The sequence below is a fragment of the Mizuhopecten yessoensis genome, unplaced genomic scaffold, assembly GCF_002113885.1.
Source record: "Mizuhopecten yessoensis strain PY_sf001 unplaced genomic scaffold, ASM211388v2 scaffold10131, whole genome shotgun sequence".
Taxonomy (NCBI): domain Eukaryota; kingdom Metazoa; phylum Mollusca; class Bivalvia; order Pectinida; family Pectinidae; genus Mizuhopecten; species Mizuhopecten yessoensis.
In genome coordinates this window covers 293,647-316,755 of record NW_018408394.1, presented here as the reverse complement: position 1 = coordinate 316,755, position 23,109 = coordinate 293,647, and the positions used below count along the sequence as shown (strand labels likewise).

Sequence of the window (23,109 nt, the reverse complement as noted above, 5' to 3'; positions counted from 1 at the left end):
CCCATTGTATCAGAAGTAAAGTCCTACAACCACATGAGCTTGTTACAAGGCTAGGTCCCATTGTATCGGAAGTAAAGTCCTATAACCACATGAGCTTGTGACAAGGCTAGGCCCCATTGTATCAGAATTAAAGTCCTATAACCACATGAGCTTGTGACAAGGCTAGGCCCCATTGTATCATAAGTAAAGTCCTATAACCACATGAGCTAGTTACAAGGCTAGGCCCCATTGTATCAGAATTAAAGTCCTATAACCACATGAGCTTGTGACAAGGCTAGGCCCCATTGTATCATAAGTAAAGTCCTATAACCACATGAGCTTATTACAAGGCTAGGTCCCATTGTATCAGAAGAAAAGTCCTATAACCACATGAGCTTGTTTCAAGGCTAGGTCCCATTGTATCAGAAGAAAAGTCCTATAACCACATGAGCTTGTTTCAAGGCTAGGTCCCATTGTATCAGAAGAAAAGTCCTATAACCACATGAGCTTGTTACGAGGCTAGGTCCCATTGTATCAGAAGTAACGTCATATTACCACATGCGCTTGTTACAATGCTAGGTCCCATTGTATCAGAAGGAAAGTCCTATAACCACAAGAGCTTGTTACAAGGCTAGGTCCCATTCTATCAGAAGTAAAGTCCTATAACCACAAGAGCTTGTTACAAGGCTAGGTCCCATTGTATCGGAAGTAAAGTCCTATTACCACATGAGCTTGTTACAAGGCTAGGCCCCATTGTATTAGAAGTAAAGTCCTATAACCACATGAGCTTGTGACAAGGCTAGGCCCCATTGTATCAGAATTAAAGTCCTATAACCACATGAGCTTGTGACAAGGCTAGGCCCCATTGTATCATAAGTAAAGTCCTATAACCACATGAGCTTGTGACAAGGCTAGGCCCCATTGTATCATAAGTAAAGTCCTATAACCACATGAGCTTGTGACAAGGCTAGGCCCCATTGTATCATAAGTAAAGTCCTATAACCACATGAGCTTATTACAAGGCTAGGTCCCATTGTATCAGAAGTAACGTCATATTACCACATGCGCTTGTTACAATGCTAGGTCCCATTGTATCAGAAGTAAAGTCATATTACCACATGAGCTTGTTACGAGGCTAGTCCCCATTGTATCAGAAGTAAAGTCCTATTACCACATGAGCTTGTTACAAGGCTAGGTCGCATTGTATCAGAAGTAAAGTCCTATAACCACAGGAGCTTGTTACAAGCCTAGTCCCCATTGTATCAGAAGTAAAGTCCTATTACCACATGAGCTTGTTACAAGGCTAGGTCGCATTGTATCAGAAGTAGGCCGTAACAAATGCTGCAATGTAATCAATGCAAATAATTGTAAAGAAACAACCTCTAACGTTTATAAAAAACATTCTGATTTGGAGAAAAATTCAGAAAATAAAATTATTATAATCATGTATCAGCAGTATTGACAGTTTTATAAATATATACATGTAGCGATACAAAAAAATACACCTCAGCCATGGAGCGGAGATGTTTGTACACCTGTGCAGTACTGAGTACACTTCACATCTAATCAATACACCAAGATAGAGATAATAGATTAAACTCTACCTCCAACAGATAAAATCTACTGACATAGCAGTCCTTTAACGATGAAGCTAGATAAATAAATAACTGACGGGCTATATTACTGTAGATATAAAGGTACAAACCTGACTAGTAAGCACTAAACACTTTGTACCGTAAGAGAACTAGGCATCAAAGACAAAAGTCCACAGTAACATGGTATAGCAATGTCCAGTTAAATGGGACACATTGTTTGTAGCCTGAAGTTTCCTGTAAATATGGATGACCTATTTATGCTTCAGTCAAACAATGTGTAATATTAGGACAAGGTGATCTGGAATGTTTCTGTATTATTTCTGTTCTATTGGACAGAATATATTAAGTATAAATGGCATGTTTGTAAATATGGACAATCTATCAATCATTTCCATACAAAATGATTATAGATTGATGTTCAGTACAGTTAATGTAACAGGGAATGACTTGAGTTCCATTTCTGTTCATATGGAGGGAATGCTGGTACCATATTTTCTCAAAATGAGAAAACAGCCAAGTAGGAAATTCAAATTGGCAGTATAATATTATCATCTAACAATACCAGTAAAGGTGAGATAAACACTGACAGTTTTCAGAGATGTTATAGAATTCTCGTACTGATTTCAGATAGCACAACTAGCACGATGTAGTTAAACATCGGGTCTGTTCCAATGGAGTTTACACTTTGGAACAGGCATAGTTTGTCACTTAAAATTTAGAGTTCTTGCCCACATATTTTTAGTAGCAATCTCAGCTTTGAAGAACCTTGATCACACACACAACTAATTTAAGGGCTTGTTGTTTTATGGATGTAGCCCCCATTTAACTTCACACCGTGTCTTCTGGATCAACTGCTGTTGTACAGACTGTTGAATCGCTGAATGGATTCGGGACAATCATCACCGACAGATCAGTCTATGGCTGGAATGAGTTACAATGAATAAACAACACACTGTTGATGCTACTGTCATCTGTTTCCATTGGCTGAAATAGCAAACAGAGAATCAATCAGAAGTGAGTATTAAAAGTAAAGTATATTTTACTGTAGGAGATACTGATGAAACAGAAATGTTTACCACCTTGACAATCTGAGAACTTCAGGGCTTCCCCACGTTACTTACATTCAAAGCCTACCAATGTTATTTTTAAATACTTTGAATGTCCTATCAAGCTTAATCAATTGCTGTACATAAACAAAACAATTCATAAAGTTTCACAATCTATTATTTGAATTCATTGTGAAGATATTCATTTTTTGGATAAATTAATAGTAAAAACAATATGTAATGAAGACAGATGTCTACCTTGTTGAAGTATGTTCTGGCGAGCTTTAACGAAGGCCATGATATCAGCATCAGCCCTGGAATCCCCTGTTAGTGGAATTCCCGCCTTCTGGTCATTCCCAGCTGACCTAAATAATGTTATTAATTAAAACCAGTAAGTTTATAGGATCTTGTGATAAACAGTGGATTCGTATCAGAGATGAAGTAGATGTCTACTAAAGAAACTGATGGGTTTTGATATACATAAATAGATATTTTGTGCATCCTCAAATTTTCATTTAAACATAATAAAACTCTCCATAACAAAACAATGTATTGGAGTCTTGCTGTCTATAATGACTGCAATGTAAAATGAAGATGAGAGAGGATGTGGACATTAGGACCACTTTGAGGTGGTGATATGGGGTTGTCATAGTTACCTGGGTAGCCTATAGCCATTCTTTTCCACTGGAGGCTGTGGCTGAGGTGGAGGCTGTGAGTAGAAGCTGGAGAGCTGGGTGGCCACTTTCTGTCTATGGTGACCGATCTGTTGAGGTTGGGAGTGGGAGGCGGGCTGATATGACTGTTGGGGTATCGAGTGGGAAGCTGACTGGTACAAACTAGAGGCTGAGGAAGACTGTGATAGGGTAGAATTACCTGGTGACACAAGATCCAGTGGTGGAGCCTTCCCCGCCCGTTTAGGGGTTGGGGTCCTCCATGCTGACTTCATACTGCCACCACCAGATGAATTGCTCTGTTAAACCACGGGAGAGTAAATACATGTATGCAGCTAGTAATCACTTTTATGACGATACTTTAAACGCAGCACCTTATTGATGAATGACAACATATATTGACAATATAAAGTTAGATACCTGTAATATACCTTGAAAAATATAATCAATATTTTTAGGACAAATGTGAAACAGTGGTGTGTAGCCGGCTTTGTAGGTAGGCATTCAGTGATGTATTTCTGTGATACAACATTCATACAAATATTTAGTACACACACCTGAGACCAAGAGTATAAACCTACAGCATATCTACTTGTTATATGACAGCTCACCTGTAACTTATTTACCTTTGATATGACAGCACACCTGTAACTTATTTACCTGTGATATTACAGCACACCTGAAACTCCTTTACTTGCAATATGACAGCACACCTGTAACTTATTTACCTTTGATATGACAGTACACCTGTAACTTATTTACCTGTGATATGACAGTACACCTGTAACTTATTTACCTGTGATATTACAGCACACCTGAAACTAATTTACTTTCAATATGACAGCACACCTGTAACTTTTTACCTGTGATGTGACAGAACATCGAACACTTATTTACCTGCAATATGACAACACACCTGTAAGTTATTTACCTGATGTATGACAGAACATCTGAAACTCCTTTACCTGTGATATGACAGTACACCTGTAACTTATTAACCTTTGATATGACAATACACCTGTAACTTATTTACCTGTGATATTACAGCACACCTGAAACTCCTTTACTTGCAATATGACAGCACACCTGTAACTTTTTACCTGTAATATGACAGAACACCTAACACTTATTTACCTGCAATATGATAGCACACCTGCAAGTTATTTACCTGATGTATGACAGAACATCTGAAACTCCTTTACCTGTGATATGACAGTACACATGTAACTTATTTACTTGCTGTATGACAGCTCACCTGTAACTTATTAACCTTTGATATGACAGAACACAGGACACTTATTTACCTGCAATATGACAGCACACCTGTAAGTTATTTATCTGTGCTTTGACAACATATCTGTAATTCTTTTACCTGTAATATGACAGAACACCTGAAACTCCTTTACCTGCAATATGACAGCACACCTGTAACTAATTCACCTGTGCATCTGTTACTTATTTACCTGTGATATGACAACACACCTGTAAGTTATTTACCTGTGATATCAAAGTACACCTGTAACTTATTTACCTGTGCATCTGTTACTTATTTACCTGTGATATGACAACACACCTGTAAGTTATTTACCTGTGATATGACAGCACATCTGTTAGTGATTTACCTGCAATATGCCTGCACACCTGTAACCTATCTACCTGTGAATATACAGCAGACATCTAACTTATTTACCTGTGATATGTAGGCATATCTGTTACTTATTTAACTGTGCTATGTCAGCACACAAGTAACTTTTTTACCTGTGATATTACTGCTTGCTCTGCCCACCACATCTCAAAGTCCTTCATCAGCTTCACCTTGGACTTCTCAAGTAAGTGTTGCAGGTGTTCTATTTCAGTTTTTAGGGTCTTCAGGCGGGTAAACGACTGCTTATAGCTTAAACAGGAACAAAACACAATGAATCTAAGCCCTAGTGTCTGATGGAGGGGAGTCTGCCTTCTTGTTAGCAGGATGTTTTTATATAGAAGTCTGGATATTTTGCAGCTCAATTTCACACATCCACAGCAAACTAGACACCCTCTAAATGGATATTTGTCATGTTTTGCCCCATATATACCAACAAAATAAACAAATACTGCTAATTATTTCTAACAGACTCTTTGTAAATTCAAATCTTACCTGGCCCTCTCCTCCATATCTGTCTTCAACAATACACGGTTGCCTTAACAGAGCCCCAAATGTGCCTTACCCTATCCTCCAAATCAGCATCTTTATCTTTACTTATCTGTCCTCAGCAGAGTCCTAACCACCTAACCAGCTTACCCTAACCACCTTACCAGTACCCTAACCACCTTACTAGTACCCTAACCACCTTACTAGTACCCTAACCACCTTACCAGTACCCTAACCACATCACTACTTCCCTCATAGACTCATTAGTACGTTTACTGATATAATTACCAGCTTTCCAGAAACCTTACCAGTTCACCACTACCCTCATCACCTCATAAACATCCTAACCAGCTCACCACTACCCTCACAAGCTAACCATTACCCTCCCCAGCTCACCACTACCCTCATCTGCCCACCACTACCTTCTCCAGCCCACCACTACCCTCCCCAGCTCACCAATACCCTCCCCAGCCCACCAATACCCTCACCACAGCCCACCACTACCCTCCCCAGCTCACCAATCCCCTCCCCAGCCCACCAATACCCTCACCACAGCTCACCAATCCCCTCCCAAGCCCACCACTATCCTTCCCAGCTCACCACTACCCTCCCCAGCCCACCAATACCCTCACCACAGCTCACCAATACCCTCCCAAGCCCACCACTATCCTCCCCAGCTCACCAATACCCTCACCACAGCCCACCACTACCCTCCCCAGCTCACCAATACCCTCACCAGCCCACCAATACCCTCACCACAGCCCACCACTACCCTCACCACAGCCCACCACTACCCTCCCCAGCTCACCAATACCCTCCCCAGCCCACCAATACCCTCACCACAGCTCACCAATCCCCTCCCAAGCCCACCACTACCCTCCCCAGCTCACCAATACCCTCCCAAGCCCACCCCTACCCTCCCCAGCTCACCAATGTCCTCCCCAGTCAACCACTTCCCTCATCAGCCCACCACTACATTTCCCAGCTCACAAATACCCTCATCAGCCAACCGATACCTTAACCAAAGCCCACCAATACCCTCCCAAGCCAACCACTTCCGTCGCCGGCCCAACATAACCCTCACCACAACCCTACCAATACCCTCACTATAGCCCTTTACTTACCTGTCCTTTTCCTCCTCCATGTCTGCCCTCAGCTCCTGCTCCTCATCATCTGGTTCTGGGTTGTTAGGGTCTACCAAACCTGAAGACGATGAATGGTACATTTGACAAATGACACTACGTAAAAATACAAAACTTGTGAGGCAACCCAGAGTGTACATTCTCATTATCCCATTATTTCACCATAGTTAATGCTACAGGAGGGTTTTACCTTGTGAGGCAGCACAGAGTGTGCATTCTCATTATCAAATTATTTCACCATAGTCAGTGCTACAAGAGGTTTTTACCTTGTGAGGCAGCCCAGAGTGTACTTTCTCATTATCACATTAGTTCACCATAGTTAGTGATACAGGAGGTTTTTACATTGTGAGGAAGCCCAGAGTGAACATTCTCATTATCAAATTATTTCACCATAGTCAGTGCTACAGGAGGTGTTTACCTTGTGAGGCAGCACAGAGTGTGCATTCTCATTATCAAATTATTTCACCATAGTTAGTGCTACAGGAGGTTTTACCTTGTGAGGCAGCTCAGAGTGTACATTCTCATTATCAAATTATTTCACCATAGTTAGTGCTACAAGAGGTTTTTACCTTGCATAGCTAACTGCATTCTGTGTTGTTCTATCTGTCCTTTTAAATGATCTACAAGAAAATATAATAAATTTCATGAGAATTTTTTTATCAATGAAAGAATTCTTAGATGGCTATGGAGTTTGTTAACTATACTGCATACAAATCATATACTTCATACTTGGAAAGACTTACTGCAGTTCAACATTTTCCCAGCTAACCCTCCACTGATATTGTTTTCATTCAAAGTTTGTTTCATTTACAAGTTTTTTGTGTGAATTGTTGTTGAACTTCACATACTGACAATATCCATCCCATTATCATAGCTTTATATTTCATGCTGCTGTGGCCTGATCAAATAAAACCGTGTCTGCCTTATCACCATTTAACTAGTATTATTTAATATCATTACCATAGATATTACACATAGCTAGCTTACTACCACATCATTTTTCACTGTAACTATTGGTTACATAGCTGTGAAGGGAGAACTTAACACTAAGTGAAAGTCAGTTTTACCAAACTGAGCAAAGGAAAAATATGTCTCTGTTTCCCAATACATTTAAGTAGACGTATCAAAATATTCATGGATGAAAAGATTGAAAACTTATCATGGCTTGATGGATAAATAATAATGTACATATTAAGATAAAAGATGAAAATATAATCCTCATAATATAAACCCCTCTTATCAAGGCAGAGTCCTCTTACTTATTTTTTTGCGAGTTTTGTTGACGTTTTCCCCCAGGCTTTTAGCCTCTGCGTAACGCTGTTTGAGTTGGACCTTGTTCTGTTCTATCGTCTCCTGTTGCGGGTAATCCCGGCGGAAAGTCTCAAACGCTTCCTGTCTTCCTTTGGACATATCTCCCACTGAGGAATACACAGCAAAATCATGTATAAAGATACAGTTTACATTTTGAGAAACATTTGTGTAATATTGATATAAAAGCAGACTATCAATAGTTAGGGTTAGGTGTGTCAAAAATCTTACTGATACAGCATCCACTTACAACATGAAAACCTTGTTTTATATTGTTGTTTTTAAAGTTTCAACAGAAGTCTCACAACATATACCATATGTGATTTGGATTAGGCTTAGTAATGTACTAACTCATATAATTACTTCACCTTGTTATACTGCCATGATTAGTTCACAGTTAAAAGTATCATTTTGTCATGTTTGATAAAAAAACCTTCTTACATATGCTGCCACAATTAGTTCACTGTAACGTGTTCAAAGAAAAACGTCTTTCTAAAGCAACAGTAAGTCTAGGGAACTCAATTCAATAGCAAGACAGCAAATAAGAGTTATTTCAGAGTACTACTATTGCAACACAAAATCTGTTTGATTTCAGGTTGACTCACACTAATAAAACACTCACATATTTTGGATTTGGCGTGTTCCTCCCTGCGACGGGCACTGTTGGGCTTGCTGCTGCGAGACCCTGTAGACTCGCGACTCATGGCTACATTGTTGTAGCTCGGTGCCTCGCCTGACACAGACGATGTCCTCACAGCAAACTTCCCCATATTTGTAAGCTCCGATTCAGCATTAGAGGCACGTTTTTTCTCCTTCTTTAACATACTCACAAGGATGTCTTTGGTTGGTCAAGGATGTGTTGTTTACTTGACTTTGAGATTTTTAACAGGTGAGGTTAAATTGAGACTTTTCATTTTAATTCTATAAAGTTTGGAATGCTAGTATAAAAGGATACTGATTTCATTGTCTCTCTGTTGTACAAGTTCCTTCAGCTTCCTATTCTCTGTATCACTGTATGGACCAGTGTCAGGGGGCGGGGCCTCGGGAGGTGGGGACCGGACCACTTCTGTCACAGACGGCTTATCTAATACATGTTTCTGCCAACACAGACATAATTAAACAACAAATCTTCCGGACACATATCCTAAGATTTCCTACTTAAACTTCTCCTTTTCTCCAAGGCTAATTAAATTTGATCTGAAAAAAGGAAAATGCCCAACTGGCATTTTACTTTTTCAAAAATATTCCAATATTAATTTCATTTGGCTTTTTTATTTCATTTTCAACCTATGATGGCCTCAAACTAGTCCACACATAGCCTTTATATTCTATTTCATGTAATCTATTAAAAATGACCAGTCTATTATAAATATTATAAATAAATGTGAGATATTTGCCTTTACCTTGAGAATACGGAAGCAGGTCTCAATTTTCCTCATGTCTGCACCAATACTGAGGCTGACTTCAGGGTCTGTGTCCTCAAGATATTGTTCAACGGCCTCCTGACACCTAAACACAGAAACGCTTACTTCAAAAAACACCTAACACAAACACATACATACAGAAACACACTTGCTTTAATTTACCCGTTATACAGAAACACCAGAAATACACTACCTAACAGAGATACACGGTAACAACCTGCAACCTTTGACCCTGAACTTTAGTGATACCAATTACTGATACCAAAAGTACCAGCAATGACCTTGACATTTAGCAGTTATTCCAAATGTTTCCAAGTGATTGTAGAATTAGTACTGTAACAGTGATTTGCTCAATGATTCATATCTATATGTGTGTAATGTTGCCATTACAATACAATGTTGGTACCTCTGCAGGTCCTCGTCTGTCAAATCATCAGTCCGCTGTTCTCCTGTTGCCATGGCAAGCTCCTCTTTCAGTTGCTGAATCTCCCTTTTAAGTTTCTGAATCATTAACTTTGGATCAAGCTCTTCATTGACCATAACATCATTCTTGATCATGGCAACTCTTTGGGCAAAACGACATGTGGATATGGATTCCTAGCAACAGACGACAAGTGGGTGTAATTACAAACTAAACAACAACAAGCTGATTCTAAACTACAAAACAGGTGGATACCCTGTCCTAGTAAGTAAATGTGAGCAGATTTACAAATTTCATAGCCAAAACTAAATCTTCAAGTGTCACTGTATGTGTTTATCAAACTGAATGGTCAAATATAACCAAAAATATATAAATAAATCATCTATATCAACAACAGCTTTTCTTATTACTACAGAACTATCTTTACTTACATCAAGGTTGCGTTTCTCTATAGAACAGGTGGCTATCATTGTGGTCATACAGTTTCCTCCGAGGCTGTCTCGGAGGACGGATGTCATCATGGAGTTTCTGTAGGGAATATGCTGCCTATTCTTATCCGCCAGTGCTATAATCACCTGGATAAAGTCAGTTGTAAATGTTATCTTTAGTCTTTCTTTAAACGAGAATATTTATTCACAACTATCACAAATATCTGCTTTACAACTTAAAAGTGTAATAGTATTTAAGTTCTGTTTCCGAAACTCAATTGGAATTTTCAGTAAGTTCTGAAGTTTTTCTCAGTGGGGACATTTTCTATGTATGTATATATATATTTTATGTTGTCACCTATACCTCACCTGTTCCAGGTACCCTGTATTTAGCAGTAGGGATATTATTTAGTGTGGGTTGAGGCTGCCACCTCATACCTCACCTGTTCCAGATACCCTGTAGTTAGCAGTAGGGATATTATTTAGTGTAGGTGGAGGCTGCCACCTCATACCTCACCTGTTCCAGGTACCCTGTAGTTAGCAGTAGGGATACTATTTAGTGTAGGTGGAGGCTGCCACCTCATACCTCACCTGTTCCAGGTACCCTGTAGTTAGCAGTAGGGATACTATTTAGTGTAGGTGGAGGCTGCCACCTCATACCTCACCTGTTCCAGGTACCCTGTAGTTAGCAGTAGGGATACTATTTAGTGTAGGTGGAGGCTGCCACCTCATACCTCACCTGTTCCAGGTACCCTGTAGTTAGCAGTAGGGATACTATTTAGTGTAGGTGGAGGCTGCCACCTCATACCTCACCTGTTCCAGGTACCCTGTAGTTAGCAGTAGGGATACTATTTAGTGTAGGTGGAGGCTGCCACCTCATACCTCACCTGTTCCAGGTACCCTGTAGTTAGCAGTAGGGATACTATTTAGTGTAGGTGGAGGCTGCCACCTCATACCTCACCTGTTCCAGGTACCCTGTAGTTAGCAGTAGGGATACTATTTAGTGTAGGTGGAGGCTGCCACCTCATACCTCACCAGTTCCAGGTACCCTGTAGTTAGCAGTAGGGATACTATTTAGTGTAGGTGGAGGCTGCCACCTCATACCTCACCTGTTCCAGGTACCCTGTAGTTAGCAGTAGGGATACTATTTAGTGTAGGTGGAGGCTGCCACCTCATACCTCACCTGTTCCAGGTACCCTGTAGTTAGCAGTAGGGATACTATTTAGTGTAGGTGGAGGCTGCCACCTCATACCTCACCTGTTCCAGGTACCCTGTAGTTAGCAGTAGGGATACTATTTAGTGTAGGTGGAGGCTGCCACCTCATACCTCACCTGTTCCAGGTACCCTGTAGTTAGCAGTAGGGATACTATTTAGTGTAGGTGGAGGCTGCCACCTCATACCTCACCTGTTCCAGGTACCCTGTAGTTAGCAGTAGGGATACTATTTAGTGTAGGTGGAGGCTGCCACCTCATACCTCACCTGTTCCAGGTACCCTGTAGTTAGCAGTAGGGATACTATTTAGTGTAGGTGGAGGCTGCCACCTCATACCTCACCTGTTCCAGGTACCCTGTAGTTAGCAGTAGGGATACTATTTAGTGTAGGTGGAGGCTGCCACCTCATACCTCACCTGTTCCAGGTACCCTGTAGTTAGCAGTAGGGATACTATTTAGTGTAGGTGGAGGCTGCCACCTCATACCTCACCTGTTCCAGGTACCCTGTAGTTAGCAGTAGGGATACTATTTAGTGTAGGTGGAGGCTGCCACCTCATACCTCACCTGTTCCAGGTACCCTGTAGTTAGCAGTAGGGATACTATTTAGTGTAGGTGGAGGCTGCCACCTCATACCTCACCTGTTCCAGATACCCTGTAGCTAGTAGTAGGGATATTATTTAGTGTAGGTTGAGGCTGCCACCTCATATCTAACCTGTTCCAGGTACCCTGTAGTTAGCAGTAGGGATACTATTTAGTGTAGGTTGAGGCTGCCACCTCATACCTCACCTGTTCCAGGCATCCTGTAGTTAGCAGTAGGGATACTATTAAGGGTAGGTGGAGGCTGCCACCTCATACCTCACCTGTTCCAGGCATCCTGTAGTTAGCAGTAGGGATACTATTTCTCATACCTCACCTGTTCCAGGTACCCTGTAGTTAGTAGTAGGGATATTATTTAGAGTAGGTTGAGGCTGCCACCTCATACCTCCCCTGTTCCAGGTATCCTGTAGTTAGCAGCAGGGATACTATTATGTGTAGGTGGAGGCTGCCACCTCATACCTCACCTGTTCCAGGTATCCTGTAGTTAGCAGTAGGGATACTATTATGTGTAGGTGGAGGCTGCCACCTCATACCTCACCTGTTCCAGGGACCCTGTAGTTAGCAGTAGGGATACTATTATGTGTAGGTGGAGGCTGCCACCTCATCCCTCACCTGTTCCAGATGCCCTGTAGTTGCCAGTAGGGATATTATTTAGTGTAGGTGGAGGCTGCCACCTCATACCTCACCTGTTCCAGGTACCCTGTAGTTAGCAGTAGGGGTATTATTTAGTATAGGTTGAGATTGCCACCTCATATCTCACCTGTTCGAGGAAGTGTAGTGATAAGTTGATGTATTTAGCTTCCGTTAGAAGGGTACCGCCCACACCACTCTTTGACACTCTCTCAGACCTGTGAGTAGATACAGCCATTAGTTCTATACATTATACAATTATTACAGATGACATTTTCTACACATTAAACAACACTTATTATACATCAATCACTGCCATATGTAGACCTTAAGTGTAATCAGCAGTGTTTAGTGTAGAGGTAGTGTTTAGTGTACAGGTTCAGTGTAACCAGTAGTGTTTAGTGTAGAGATTCAGTGTTATCAGTAGTGTTTAGTGTAGAGGTTCAGTGTTATCAGTAGTGTTTAGTGTAGAGGTTCAGTGTAACCAGTAGTGTTTAGTGTAGAGGTAGTGTGTTAATAGATTTTCAGTGTAATCAGTAGTGTTTAGTGTAGATATTTAGTGTAATCAGTAGTGTTTATGTAGAGGTTCAGTGTAACTAGTAGTGTTTAGTGTAGAGATTCAGTGTTATCAGTAGTGGTTAGTGTTATCAGTAGTGTTTAGTGTAGATATTTAGTGTAATCAGTAGTGTTTAGGGTAGAGGTTCAGGGTTATTAGTAGTGTTTAGTGTAGAGATTCAGTGTTATCAGTAGTGGTTAGTGTAGAGGTTCAGTGATATCAGTAGTGTTTAGTGTAGAGGTTCAGTGTTACCAGTAGTGTTTAGTGTAGAGGTTCAGTGTTATTCGTAGTGATTAGTGTAGAAATTCAGTGTTATCAGTAGTGTTTAGGGTAGAGGTTCAGTGTTATTAGTAGTGTTTAGTGTAGAGATTGAGTGTTATCAGTAGTGTTAAGTGTAGAGGTTCAGTGTTATTAGTAGTGTTTAGTGTAGGTATTCAGTGTAACTAGTAGTGTTTAGTGTAGAGGTAGTGTTTAGTGTTATCAGTAGTGGTTAGTGTTATCAGTAGTGTTTAGTGTAGAGGTTCAGTGTTATTAGTAGTGTTTAGTGTAGAGGTTCAGTGTAACCAGTAGTGTTTAGTGTAGAGGTAGTGTTTAGTGTAGGTATTCAGTGTAACCAGTAGTGTTTAGTGTAGAGGTTCAGTTCAATAAGTAGTGATTAGTGTAGAGGTAGTGTTTAGTGTAGAGATTCAGTGTTATTAGTAGTGTTTAGTGTAGAGATTTAATGTAATAAGTAGTGTTTAGTGTAGAGGTTCAGTGTTATTAGTAGTGTTTAGTGTAGAGGAAGTGTTTAGTGTAGAGGAAGTGTTTAGTGTAGAGGAAGTGTTTAGTGTAGAGGAAGTGTTTAGTGTAGAGACTCAGTGTTATTAGTAGTGCTTAGTGTAGAGGTAGGGTTTAGTGTAGAGTTAGTGTTTAGTGTAGAGGAAGTGTTTAGTGTAGAGGAAGTGTTTAGTGTAGAGGAAGTGTTTAGTGTAGAGGAAGTGTTTAGTGTAGAGGCTCAGTGTTATAAGTACTGTTTCGTGTAGAGGTTCAGTTCAATTAGTAGTGATTAGTGTAGAGGTAGGGTTTAGTGTAGAGATTCAGTGTTGTCAGTAGTAGTGTTTAGTGTGGGTATTCAGTGTAAATAGTAGTGTTTAGTGTAGAGGCTCAGTGTTATAAGTAGTGTTTAGTGTGGGTATTCAGTGTAAATAGTAGTGTTTAGTGGAGAGGTAGTGTTTAGTGTTATCATTAGTGTTTAGGGTAGAGATTCAGTGTTGTCAGTAGTAGTGTTTAGTGGAGAGGTAGTGTTTAGTGGAGAGGTAGTGTTTAGTGGAGAGGTAGTGTTTAGTGGAGAGGTAGTGTTTAGTGGAGAGGTAGTGTTTAGTGGAGAGGTAGTGTTTAGCGTAGAGATTCAGTGTTGTCAGTAGTGTTTAGGGTAGAGGGTCAGTGTTATTAGTAGTGTTAAGTGTAGAGGTTCAGTGTTATTAGTAGTGTTTAGTGTAAGTATTCAGTGTAACTTGTAGTGTTTAGTGTAGAGGTTCAGTGTTATTAGTAGTGTTTAGTGTAGAGATTCAGTGTAATAAGTAGTGTTTAGTGTAGAGATTCAGTGTTGTCAGTAGTGTTTAGGGTAGAGGTTCAGTGTTATTAGTAGTGTTTAGTGTAGAGATTCAGTGTTATCAGTAGTGTTAAGTGTAGAGGTTCAGTGTTATTAGTAGTGTTTAGTGTAGGTATTCAGTGTAACTAGTAGTGTTTAGTGTAGAGGTTCAGTGTTATTAGTAGTGTTTAGTGTAGAGATTCAGTGTTATCAGTAGTGTTTAGTGTAGAGGTTCAGTGTAACCAGTAGTGTTTAGTGCAGAGGTTCAGTAAAACCAGTAGTGTTTAGTGTAGAGGTTCAGTGTTATTAGTAGTGTTTAGTGTAGAGGTTCGGTGTTATCAGTAGTGTTTAGTGTAGAGGTAGTGTTTAGTGTAGAGGTAGTGTTTAGTGTAGAGATTCAGTGTAATAAGTAGTGTTTAGTGTAGAGATTCAGTGTTGTCAGTAGTGTTTAGGGTAGAGGTTCAGTGTTATTAGTAGTGTTTAGTGTAGAGATTCAGTGTTATCAGTAGTGTTTAGTGTAGAGGTTCAGTGTAACCAGTAGTGTTTAGTGCAGAGGTTCAGTAAAACAAGTAGTGTTTAGTGTAGAGGGTCAGTGTTATTAGTAGTGTTTAGTGTAGGTATTCAGTGTAACCAGTAGTGTTTAGTGTAGAGGTTCAGTGTTATTAGTAGTGTTTAGTGTAGGTATTCTGTGTAACCAGTTGTGTTTAGTGTAGAGGTTCAGTGTTATTAGTAGTGTTTAGTGTAGAGGTTCGGTGTTATCAGTAGTGTTTAGTGTAGAGGTTTAGTGTAGAGGTAGTGTTTAGTGTAGGTATTCAGTGTAACCAGTAGTGTTTAGTGTAGAGGTTTAGTGTAGAGGTAGTGTTTAGTGTAGAGTTAGTGTTTAGTGTAGAGGTTTAGTGTAGAGGTTCGGTGTTATCAGTATTGTTTAGTGTAGAGGTTTAGAGTAGAGGTAGTGTTTAGTGTAGAGTTCGTGTTTAGTGTAGAGGTCGTTTCTAGTGTAGAGGTTCAGTGTAACCAGTAGTGTTTAGTGTAGAGGTAGTTTCTAGTGTAGAGGTTCAGTGTAACCAGTAGTGTTTAGTGTAGAGGTTCAGTGTAACCAGTAGTGTTTAGTGTCAAATAAAAAAATTCCATAAAGAACACTGTTTGTGTTTAAGTTACATTAAATTAAAAAATGCCTTACCCAGCAGTGTTTTGTGCAGACATTGTCTGTTAGTTATGTTTGCCTTACCCAGCAGTGTTTTGTGCAGACCATTGTCTATTACAGTTATGTTTGCCTTACCCAGCTAGATCTACTAGATGGAGCTTTGCCCTGCGTATGGTCGCCGAGCCTGTTTCTCTAGACGTCACATGGATGGTGAAGATACAATGGGATCGTGTTGAAGCTTGATTCATCGGCGTCTAGTGATAGAAATGACTAGGTTTGATCAAATTCTTACGTGCCAATACACTTCAATCATTATATTGAAATTTGTATTAATAAAACTGTTTTTCTCTTCCTGGTTTTATTATACCTTTTATCAAAAATCACTACATTTACCATTACAGATCCATTCAATTTGACAAATGAAACCTAAATGAAAATATGGAATGTATTGTATATTAAAAGTTTTAGAATTCATTCCAGGCCTGATATGGATGATTCCTGAAGGGTCCAAATAAAAACATGACAACATGGAACCCTACCTCAGCTATCATCCTGTTTGTGTCTCCTAAAAACAGCAGGTTGAGGGCCTCCTCCTCAGAACTAGCCTGGTGTACAGACAGATTCTTGAGGTGAATGTTCTGATCGGAATCCTCCATCAGACCCACCTTCCTACAACAAAAAGTATTTGGAGTCAAACTACACGCTTTTATTTTCACAGATCTTTATAAAAATTGCCTGTGTATGTTTTACATTCAATAATTTTGTATTAATACATTTTTGTTTGGAGAAAAAGAAGAACATAACACTGGATTTTACATTTACACTCACCAGTGTGAATTCAGGCTAGTCAAACTTATAAAATACAAATGAAATATTTAATATCTAACACTCACGGTAAATCTTCCAGTTTGGAAGCCTCATGCTTTGGATCCAGAAGATCAAATCCATTCTCATTATAGATTTCCAGGTAAGAAATGTGTAATTCGTATGTTCTCTCCGTATCCTGTCGCACACAAAAATATACAATGGGTCAAATGTCAACTGTCTTTGTAATCATCTGACATTTCATCATCAACGAATATCTATAAATTTTGAACAGTATAATCATATAATATGAAAACATGTTACCTTTTCAAACTGTTCGTACAGGTAGGATATTGATCTGGGTATGATGCCTCTGTCTGCGTACCTCTCTGCTCCACCTGTGATGGTAAATGTCTTACCACTTCCTGTCTGTAAGAGACAAATGAATATAGTGTCAAATCATGTCAGGTACCTACAAGTTAAGGATGAAGTCCAAACTTCAGTGTATCTAAAAGTACACTTTAGTACAGTGTCACCATATTTCATTTGCCATAGATGTCCTCCTTCTCTATATATCTGTAATTACTTGTCTTTAAGTCTAATGTATCAATGCCTCGTATGTACATATATAATTTATACATGTCTTACTCTTTTGTATGAGTCTAACCTGTCCATGTTTTATTTATCAACCTTACCTGTCATTTTGTCTTACCTGTCCATGTTTTATTTATCTACCTTACCTGTCACTTTGTCTTACCTGTCCATGTTTGGTTTATCTACGTTACCTGTCACTTTGTCTAACCTGTCCATGTTTTATTTATCCACCTTTCCTGTCACTTTGTCTAACCTGTCCATGTTTTATTTATCTACCTTACCTGTCACTTTGTCTCACCTGTCCATGTTTTATTTATCTACCTTACCTGTCACTTTGTCTAACCTGTCCATGTTTTATTTATCTACCTTACCTGTCACTCTATCTTACCTTCCATGTTTTATTTATCTACCTTACCTGTCACTTTGGTTGACATGTCCATGTTTTATTTATCTACCTTACCTGTCACTTTGTTTTACCTGTCCATGTTTTATCTATCTACCTTACATGTCACTTTGTTTTACCTGTTAATGTTTTATTTATCTACCTTACCTGTCACTCTATCTTACATGTCCATGTTTTATTTATATGCACACAATATGCATTACCTGTTACTTTGTTTTACCTGTCCATGTTTTATCTATCTACCTTACATGTCACTTTGTTTTACCTGTAAATGTTTTATTTATCTACCTTTCCTGTCATTCTATCTTACATGTCCATGTTTTATTTATATGCACACAATATGCATTACCTGTCACTTTGTCTTACCTGTCCATATGCAAATATGGTTCCATTGTAGCCCGATAATACACTACAATACAAATAAAAAATAGTTTATGTTCAGTTAGGGTTAATCTCAATCATCACAATGTCAAATAATCTATAATGAAATTACACTATTTAAGGTTACAAAATACTAGATTATTCAGATTTTCTTTTAGAAAAATGCTTATGAGGTCATGTTTGAATATGTTTTAAATTAAATTTTGTTTTGATATGATACGTTGAATACAAAGAATTGTATATGATTAAATTGATCAATTATGTTCAGAAATTCAATGTAACAATAATTATGATTAATAGTAAGTATTCCGTCTTTGCGTATTGCAGAGTTATCTTCTCTTGTGAGCAGGTATTGATTGTTACGTCATTGGTTTGCTTGAGAAAATTACGACGTTTTCTCAAAAATTGATGATGTTAACTCTCACAAACCAATGACGTAACAATCAATACCTGCTCACAAGAGAAGATAACTCTGCAATACGCAAAGACGGAATACCAGAGCTTAAATTAACTCCAGTTTTATTATTATAATTACAGAGGTCTCAATAAAATTACATTCCAGTGCTTCACTTACTTGTCAATCACTGGTTTGGAAACTGCTTCAAACACATCTTCTTGTTTTGATTTTTGGTCAAAAACCTGTTGAAATCTGACAATGTAATGGAATAAAAAGATGAGTTCATTTTAATGCACAATTTGGTGACATCTATAAAGCACAAGTCAAGGTTGTTTTTGGCTGAGACTCAACTTACTGGTATTTCAAAAATGTTACTTTATATCCAAAATTGTTTCTGTATGTGTTACAACTTGACAATATCCTAAACTTGATGAAACAGGCAGGGGTCTTTCTGTTCATCTTGGGGGGGGGGGGGGGGAATCCATGTAGAGTACAAACAATATCAAAATTACAAGGTATAGAAGTTGACGAAACAAGGTATAGAAGTTGGTGAATTGAAGAACTTAAGGTTTTGATTTGATTAATTCACAGCTGAATATGGTAACTAATGTGCAGCTATCATATTCACGTCCATACCTAAATTTATAATTCTCTTTCTTGTTATTGATGAAGCCTTCAGCCAAATCACGAGGAACGACAAACGTCAATCTTGGTTGTCCATCGTCATCTTCATCCAAATCATACAACTGAAGCATACAAATATACCACAGGCAATTTTTCCTAAATATGCTAACAAGTTGAAGCAAAAATAATACTGTAGTGATGTGATTTGTCCAAGTTTACTTTTCTGTACCTGGAGGTATTCCTTACTTTTACAGCGTTTTGTTATTTAGTGACCTTGATGATTCTGCTGATATCATGATCAGTTTTTTGTGTTACTAATCAAGATCTTGTAGATCGGACCAAATAAAATTATGGTATTTAAACTAAATTGTTCGCCTAAACTAAAAAAAAACTGACAAAAAACACTCCTATTCAGTATTCAAAGATAGAGCTGTCCTGGGAAAGAAAGGGGCGTCAGAAATTTCTATCTTACACCCCATTTCATGTGATGTGATGTCACAATGGCTCAACAATGACGTGAAGTCACGAATTTGGAAATCTCTGATGCCGCAATGTGGAAAAGGCAATGTGATGAAATTAAAACCTTTTACGATATATTTACCATATATACATTAGAAAGATGTGACTCATTTTTCGGTGTAAACTCTGTGTGCTAATATGGGGTATGCTAAATCTGGCCGATAGATTCTTTTTCGTCTAAAACGTCTAAAAAGCTCAGAGAAAAAAAATGATATTTCAAAATAGTAGCCAGTCCAAGCGCATAATCCATTTTCATGATTTCTGAGCTTTCATGCCCAAGGGTGTTGGATAGGGAAATTCCACCCTCAAAATTTTCAAATTAGGCAAAACTCTCAGCTTTTACCAAATTTGAAAAACCCTAGGTGGAATTTCCCGATACTACACCCCTGTGCATGAAAGAGTCTTATAATATTTTATCGTAATATAGTATTGAAATTTCATCAGCTGTCCATCATTTGCTGATTTGGCCTCAATTGCTTGTGCTGACGCATTATGTTTCCCAGGACTAATCTTGGTGTCCTATTGGAGCAATAATGTTGTTATAAATCTCTGTTTGATAAAGCATGTGACATGAGATCAAAACCTGTGAAAAAAAGAGTAAAATAAGACATCTTTTTCCTAATCACCTGTCAAAATTTAAACCTATAAAATTGTGAAATTATTGCTGCTTACTGCCTTCACTTAGGAGATAATACACAACTGACATCGCTTAGAGAGTGAAATACAGTGTAATTGGTAAAACATAACACAAAAGGGAAAATGTTCAATGACTGCAATATTGGTTCAATCCAATTTGCAATTGGTATGTCCCAAGCTCATACATATTAGACGAAGACAACCCGCTTCATTTTGGTGAAACTCACATTCCATCTAGCCAATAGGCAAGTTCGTACCAGCTCAGCTGGAATGTTCTGCTAAATGAACCGTGCTATTTTAGTATTTTTACTTAATTGATATTGGCTTTACAGAATGAGGTAGTTCTTCAACATTAATCTTACCTGATGATATTATTATTCAAACTACATTAACATATATTAGAAACCCTTTCGCCCTCAGCATTTACATCTAAGTAGCACCCAGGCATGTATAGATAAGGTGACAGTACCCAAATCGGATCACCAAACCATCATTTTATTAAATCATTGAAAAAAAAGAGGAATTATATTCATTTATGGTTGTATCAAAAATAGAATATCGATGGGTGTTCTCACAAACGAAATTAGCACCCGGGGCTCACTTGAGATATTTATAGAACGCTCTGAAATCACGAATCAGCGTCTCCTGTTTTTGCGAATGTCGGGACCCAAATCGGATCACGGCTTGAATTTTGCAGTATCGTACGCTTCCAATGAATATTTTTTTGTCGGCATATTAACATTTTATGATGACTTTGAGAATTTATGTGACAAAAAGTATTTCTATAGTGTGAATTTATTCCTATAGTCCAAAACATGGTGCGTAGTCGTTGCACGCTCCATTTTTTAAAAACGTAATCAAAACATTGACATTTGAGTTTGAATTACGTTTTCTTGCACTATTTGAACTTAAAAACTAATTATCTATAGTCAAAAAATGGTGCATGGCTATCTATTCTAAGACAACATCATTGTTAAAACTGATTTGTTGACACATTTATTTATTTATAAGTATTTTTGCAAAAAGTGATCCGATTTGGGTACCGATCCGATTTGGGTACTGCCACCTTATCTGCTGTATGTAGTTGGATTTTAGCACTAAGAGGAGTTATAAAGAATAAATAATTAATGTTTTATCAAGCAAATTCATTGATAGCCCATCATTTACATTATTTCAACAATTTTGGATTTAAGGAACCAATAAGGAAGATGTTCGTGATAAAAAAAAGTAAGTAAAACATAATTGAATGTTGACCTAACTGTAGTCTATACATGAGGATATTTTGAATGTGTATGTTACAAATTACTTTTAACAAGTCATCATAACAAATTCGGCAGTCACCACCACCTGACCACCCCCTCCCCTTAGCCGTAGAAACAATTTTAATCCACAGTAAAAAATTAAATGGAATCATTTTGTCGAGCATGTTCAGACTTACCCCTGCTTTAGATCGAGTAGGTTTCACTCGGGCAAATATCTGAATTGTATGCTTAACCATGTTGCTTGTCACACATGTCTCTCCAACAACAAACAACAAGATTCCAATGTGATGTTCGCCATTGTTAAACAAACGCACCGAGTATTTTCATTGGTCGAATTTAGCCACATCGTGGTTACAAGAGTGTTTGGAGGAATTATCTCTCGAGGCTTAAATTTTCAAGCTTCTTTTTGTCGAGAAGTTACCATCGGAAATATGTTGACTTTTCCTTCCTGCAATAGGTAAATCCCGAGGACTAATGTAATGCATGAAAGTGACAGACGGCAGGAATATTGGAAACAGGTGCTCCTTTCTTTCAGCTTGTTCGGATTTCAAAACGATGTACCACACCGGTTTCGTCTCAAATGAATACAATTTGCTGTAAATTCTCGATACCAACTGATTTCGCCCAACTGAATGATTGAAAGGGCATATACAGAGGCAGGTAAATTCATCCCATTTGGTATATTTTGTCGTTCAGTAATCACACGCATCAATAATCTGTCGATATTTTATTTATGGTGACATTTTTTTTCACTCTAATGAATTGTTAAAAAAACAACAACATGTAAGCGCATGTTACTATTATCAAAATTGTTTTTTGGATCTTGCGAGACATTGTTTATTAATTAACCCGGCTATTTAGCATATTGTGCTGTACTGTGTACATTGCTGCAGCAGCTGACAAGTGGTTGGTTGCGGTATAAATTAGTGATTCAGGCACAATCTAAAAGCTCTTCGTTTTGTCTTTTAATACGTGTTGATAAAATATCAGTAAAAATAGGTAGGGTTTTAATGTGTAGATAGTACAGTACATGTACTGATGTATTCAAAAAAGTTATATACTCATTAAATATTAATGAGATATTTTATTTCATCTATATATACCATTCCATGAAATTACACTGGTATCTAGGTTACAGGGTGCAATAAGATTTTTTTACAAGAAAAAAGCGTTTTCAGATCACTGGTGTGATATTATTTTTTTAAAGAAGAGACTTGTCATTAAAGAAAAAATATAGAAAATGGTTTCACATTAGTTGTCTTCTTTTTTTTAAAATTAAAAACATGGCATTAACATATATATTTGAATCAGACTGCATATTCAACCCATTTTTTTTCATTAATTCATACTTTACTTTTAGCCTCTTTTGTAACTTAATTTTAAAATCTATTCAATAATCATGTTTTACACAAAGTGTTTTCCTATCTATGTTATAACTAGTATAGAACAACAACACAATTTCCAATGTAACATGGGTATTTTTCCTCTAAAATATAATATATTTCCTCACAAAGTTAAGGTTTATTGCTAGAAAACAAATCTAATCTAAAAATCAGAATACCCTTCATGTACATGACAAAATGTAAAAATGAAATTTCTAAATAAAATGACATGGAAAAACTACTGGTCTAATAAT

The 23,109-nt window shown here is 38.1% G+C and overlaps 1 protein-coding gene across 1 annotated transcript; it reads right to left on the bottom strand.

The window, feature by feature from the left end:
• Positions 1 to 1,046: 1,046 nt before the first annotated feature.
• On the bottom strand, positions 1,047 to 21,788 carry LOC110459589 (kinesin-like protein KIF6). Its single transcript, XM_021511918.1, has 21 exons — positions 21,650 to 21,788; positions 19,069 to 19,178; positions 18,610 to 18,684; positions 18,021 to 18,063; positions 16,982 to 17,086; positions 16,747 to 16,856; positions 16,393 to 16,522; positions 15,989 to 16,107; positions 12,714 to 12,801; positions 10,149 to 10,292; positions 9,703 to 9,893; positions 9,276 to 9,381; positions 8,828 to 8,969; positions 8,495 to 8,710; positions 7,824 to 7,982; positions 7,134 to 7,184; positions 6,547 to 6,625; positions 5,050 to 5,185; positions 3,277 to 3,590; positions 2,879 to 2,985; positions 1,047 to 2,558 (listed from the first exon to the last, which is right to left on the bottom strand). Exons 1-21 carry the CDS (start codon positions 21,707 to 21,709, stop codon positions 2,542 to 2,544), a joined length of 2,502 nt encoding a protein of 833 aa, XP_021367593.1. The 5' UTR covers positions 21,710 to 21,788; the 3' UTR covers positions 1,047 to 2,541.
• Positions 21,789 to 23,109: the final 1,321 nt, after the last annotated feature.

Coding starts and splice junctions, on each gene's coding strand:
- LOC110459589 (XM_021511918.1), bottom strand. CDS start 21,709: ATGGTTAAGCATACAATTCAGATATTTGCCCGAGTGAAACCTACTCGA. Junction 12,802..15,988: donor CATCTAGTAGATCTAGCTGG/GTAAGGCAAACA, acceptor ATCTACTCACAG/GTCTGAGAGAGTGTCAAAGA. Junction 10,293..12,713: donor CACTACACTTCCTCGAACAG/GTGAGATATGAG, acceptor GACTTTATCCAG/GTGATTATAGCACTGGCGGA.